This window comes from Bufo bufo, chromosome 3 (assembly GCF_905171765.1).
Source record: "Bufo bufo chromosome 3, aBufBuf1.1, whole genome shotgun sequence".
NCBI lineage: Eukaryota > Metazoa > Chordata > Amphibia > Anura > Bufonidae > Bufo > Bufo bufo.
In genome coordinates, this window is record NC_053391.1 from 88078187 (window position 1) to 88081299 (window position 3113).

The window sequence follows — 3113 nt, forward strand, 5'->3', positions numbered from 1 at the left end:
AAAATCGTGCATGTTTGGTACCCAGACCCGAACTTCACAGAAGTTCGGGCTTGGGTTAGGTGTTCTGTAGATTGTATTTTCCCTTATAATATGGTTATAAGGGAAAATAATAGCATTCTGAATACAGAATGCATAGTAAAATAGCGCTGGAGGGGTTAAAAAAATAATAATTTAACTCTCCTTAGTCCACTTGATCGCAATGCCCAGCATCTCCTTCTGTCTCCTTTGCTGAACAGGACCTGTGGTGATGTCACTCCGGTCATCACATGATCCATCACATAGTGATGACCGCAGTGACGTCGCCACAGGTCCTTTTCCTGTTCAGCAAAGGAGACAGAAGGAGATGCCAGGCTGCATGAGCAAGTGGATTAAGGCGAGTTAAATTATTTTTTTAACCCCCTCCAGCGCTAGTTTACTATGCATTCTGTATTCAGAATGCTATTATTTTCCCTTATAACCATGTTATAAGGGAAAATAATAATCGGGTCTCACAAGTGATGCGTGAAAATCACCGCTCATGTGAACAGCCCCATAGAAATGAATGGGTCGGTATTCAGTGTGGGTGCAATGCATTCAACTCGCGCATCGCATCCGTGCGGAATACTCGCCTGTGTGAAAGGGGCCTTAGACTCCCAGCACTACAGAACCTTTTTTTTTCTTCCCCATGTCAAAAAAAAAAAAAAAAAACGCACAAGGAAACACAACTGAAGCAAAATCGGACACGGACCACTGAAGCCAAATCACTGACTGTTTTTTCACTGTCGTGTGCATGAGACCTTAATGTATGAGCTCTGGCAAGGCTTCAGTGAATAACTTCAGCCATTGTGTTTTTTTTTTTTTTTTTTTCTTTTTTTTTTCTTGGATATGGATCTCTGTACAACATTCAAATGAAGTTTTGATCAAATTGACTTTGGATCTATGATCAGCAAATAGAGCTTCGGAACACACAAAATAACTATAAATTACAGGGGTCAGAATATGGTGGTACAAAATTTTAGTTTTCGGTATTAAAATAAAGCGCAGGTCAGTTTTGCTGCATAGGGAATGCTGTAGGGACAAAGGCCATAAAACTGGCATTGTTGGTTTTAATTCCACCCAATTTTTTTATTTTCCCACAGCATAGTATGCCATATTAAATGGTGGTATTAGGAAGTACAACTTTTTCCACATATGCCTGTGAATGGAAAAATAAGTCAAGGCTCTGAAGATGGGGAAGGAAAATGAGAAACCTCCTGTATACAAAGTAAAAGTATATTCCTGACTTCACTGTTCACAGGGGAGGTGATTAATGTAGGTCACCAATCTCTATAAATGCATTGGATAATGACCTTTATTGGCAGGGACTCCTTATATTTAGTATTGTCTAGTCTTTAACCCTTTAGGTGCAGCTTTTGTGCTTCATTTTAATTTTATAGTTCATCTGTATTAGTGGCTGTTCAGAGCCTCAATTGCAGATTCTCAGATTAGACAACGGTTCTGCATATAAGGTTTCTGCTCGGATCCATTATAATCAGTGGAGTCTATTCAGCTTTGTTTCTCAGTTTTGTGCCAAATCCAGCACTTCTGTTTTATTGTCCTGCTCCTCTAATGGAGCAGAACACAACTAGTGGAGTTGCCCTTAGTCTTGCATCTTTAAGTTGTTTTTTTTTTTTTGGATCAGAACACTTGGTGAGGTGTAAATTTTCCTTTTTGCCTTACAAATTGTGGCTACCAGAACTCGGGTAGAGCCACTTGGAAGAAATTTTCAAGCTACTTGGTCTGTTACTCATTGACAATTCCAGAGATGTTCCTCATACAGATTAGGCTACTTTCACACTCGCGTTTGATGCCGATCCATCATAGATCCGTTCAGATAATACAACCATCTGCATCCGTTCAGAACGGATCAGTTTCTATTATCTTTAACATGGCCAAGCCGGATCTGTCTTGAACACCATTGAAAGTCAATGAAGGATGGATCCGTTTTCTATTATGTCAGGGAAAACGGATCCGTCCCCATTGACTTGCATTGTGTGTCAGAACAGATCTGTTTGGCTCTGTTTCGTCGGACACAAACTCTGCAAGCAGCATTTTGGTGTCCGCCTCCAAAGCAGAATGGAGACTGATCGGAGGTAAACTGATGCATTCTGAGCAGATCCTTTTCCATTCAGAATGCATTAGGGCAAAACATGTTCTGTTTTGGACCACTTGTGAGAGCCCTAATTGGATCTCGCAAGCGAAAGCTAAAACGCCAGTGTGAAAGTAAGCTTAATTCTTTCTGGGCAGTAGATCCCTGTTTCTAACTGACTTTCCTTATATTAGAAGTAAACGACTGCATTGGAAACACAATTTCAGCTTTATCTTATTTTAATTTTTTTTCTTGGCTAGTTGTTCTAACAATGTCTGGTCGTGGTAAGAAGGTCCAGAAGGCTGCAGCTGGTAAGACCTCCAAATCCTCTAAGGCAGGACTCCAGTTCCCAGTGGGCCGTATCCACAGGTTCCTGAGGAAGGGCAACTATGCTCAGAGGATTGGATCTGGAGCCAGCATCTATATGGCTGCAACCCTGGAATACCTGTGTGCTGAGGTCCTGGAGCTGGCGGGAAACGCGGCCAGAGACAACAAGAAATCCAGGATCCTGCCCAGACACATCCAACTGGCTGTCAGGAATGATGAGGAACTGGCCAAGCTTTTTGATGGGGTCACCATTGCAGATGGAGGGGTCCTGCCAAATATCCAAGCCATCCTACTGCCAAAGAAGACTTCAAAAGGCTCCTCCTCCCAAGAACCTAAAGCTGCAGAGTCTCAGGAGTTCTAACCTTATTTATATATATTGGAATTTTGTATAAAGCACTTGTTTTCCTAGATTTGTGGTGGGATATGTTCCCTGGCCATGGTTTTTAAGTGATCTTGATTAAACTTTTTTATATGAAATTGTCTAATCTCCAGCTTCAGTCTTTTCTAGTGTTGAGTGAGCATGCTCGGCTGAACACCAGTTTGGCTTGAGCATTGCGATGCTTGGCACATCGTGGTGTTCAGCCAAATACTGCGTGTGCTCGAGCACGATGCTAGTGTCTCCTTCCCACACGTTTGTTGGCTGCTAAGTACTGCCACTCACTAATGCCATAACCATGTT

The 3113-nt window shown here is 42.0% G+C and overlaps 1 protein-coding gene across 1 annotated transcript; it reads left to right on the plus strand.

Annotated features, from left to right (window-relative positions):
• The first annotated feature begins 2378 nt into the window (after positions 1-2378).
• On the plus strand, positions 2379-2795 carry LOC120993230 (histone H2A, sperm-like). Its single transcript, XM_040421780.1, has one exon. The coding sequence runs from the start codon at positions 2379-2381 to the stop codon at positions 2793-2795; it is 417 nt and encodes a 138-aa protein (XP_040277714.1).
• Positions 2796-3113: the final 318 nt, after the last annotated feature.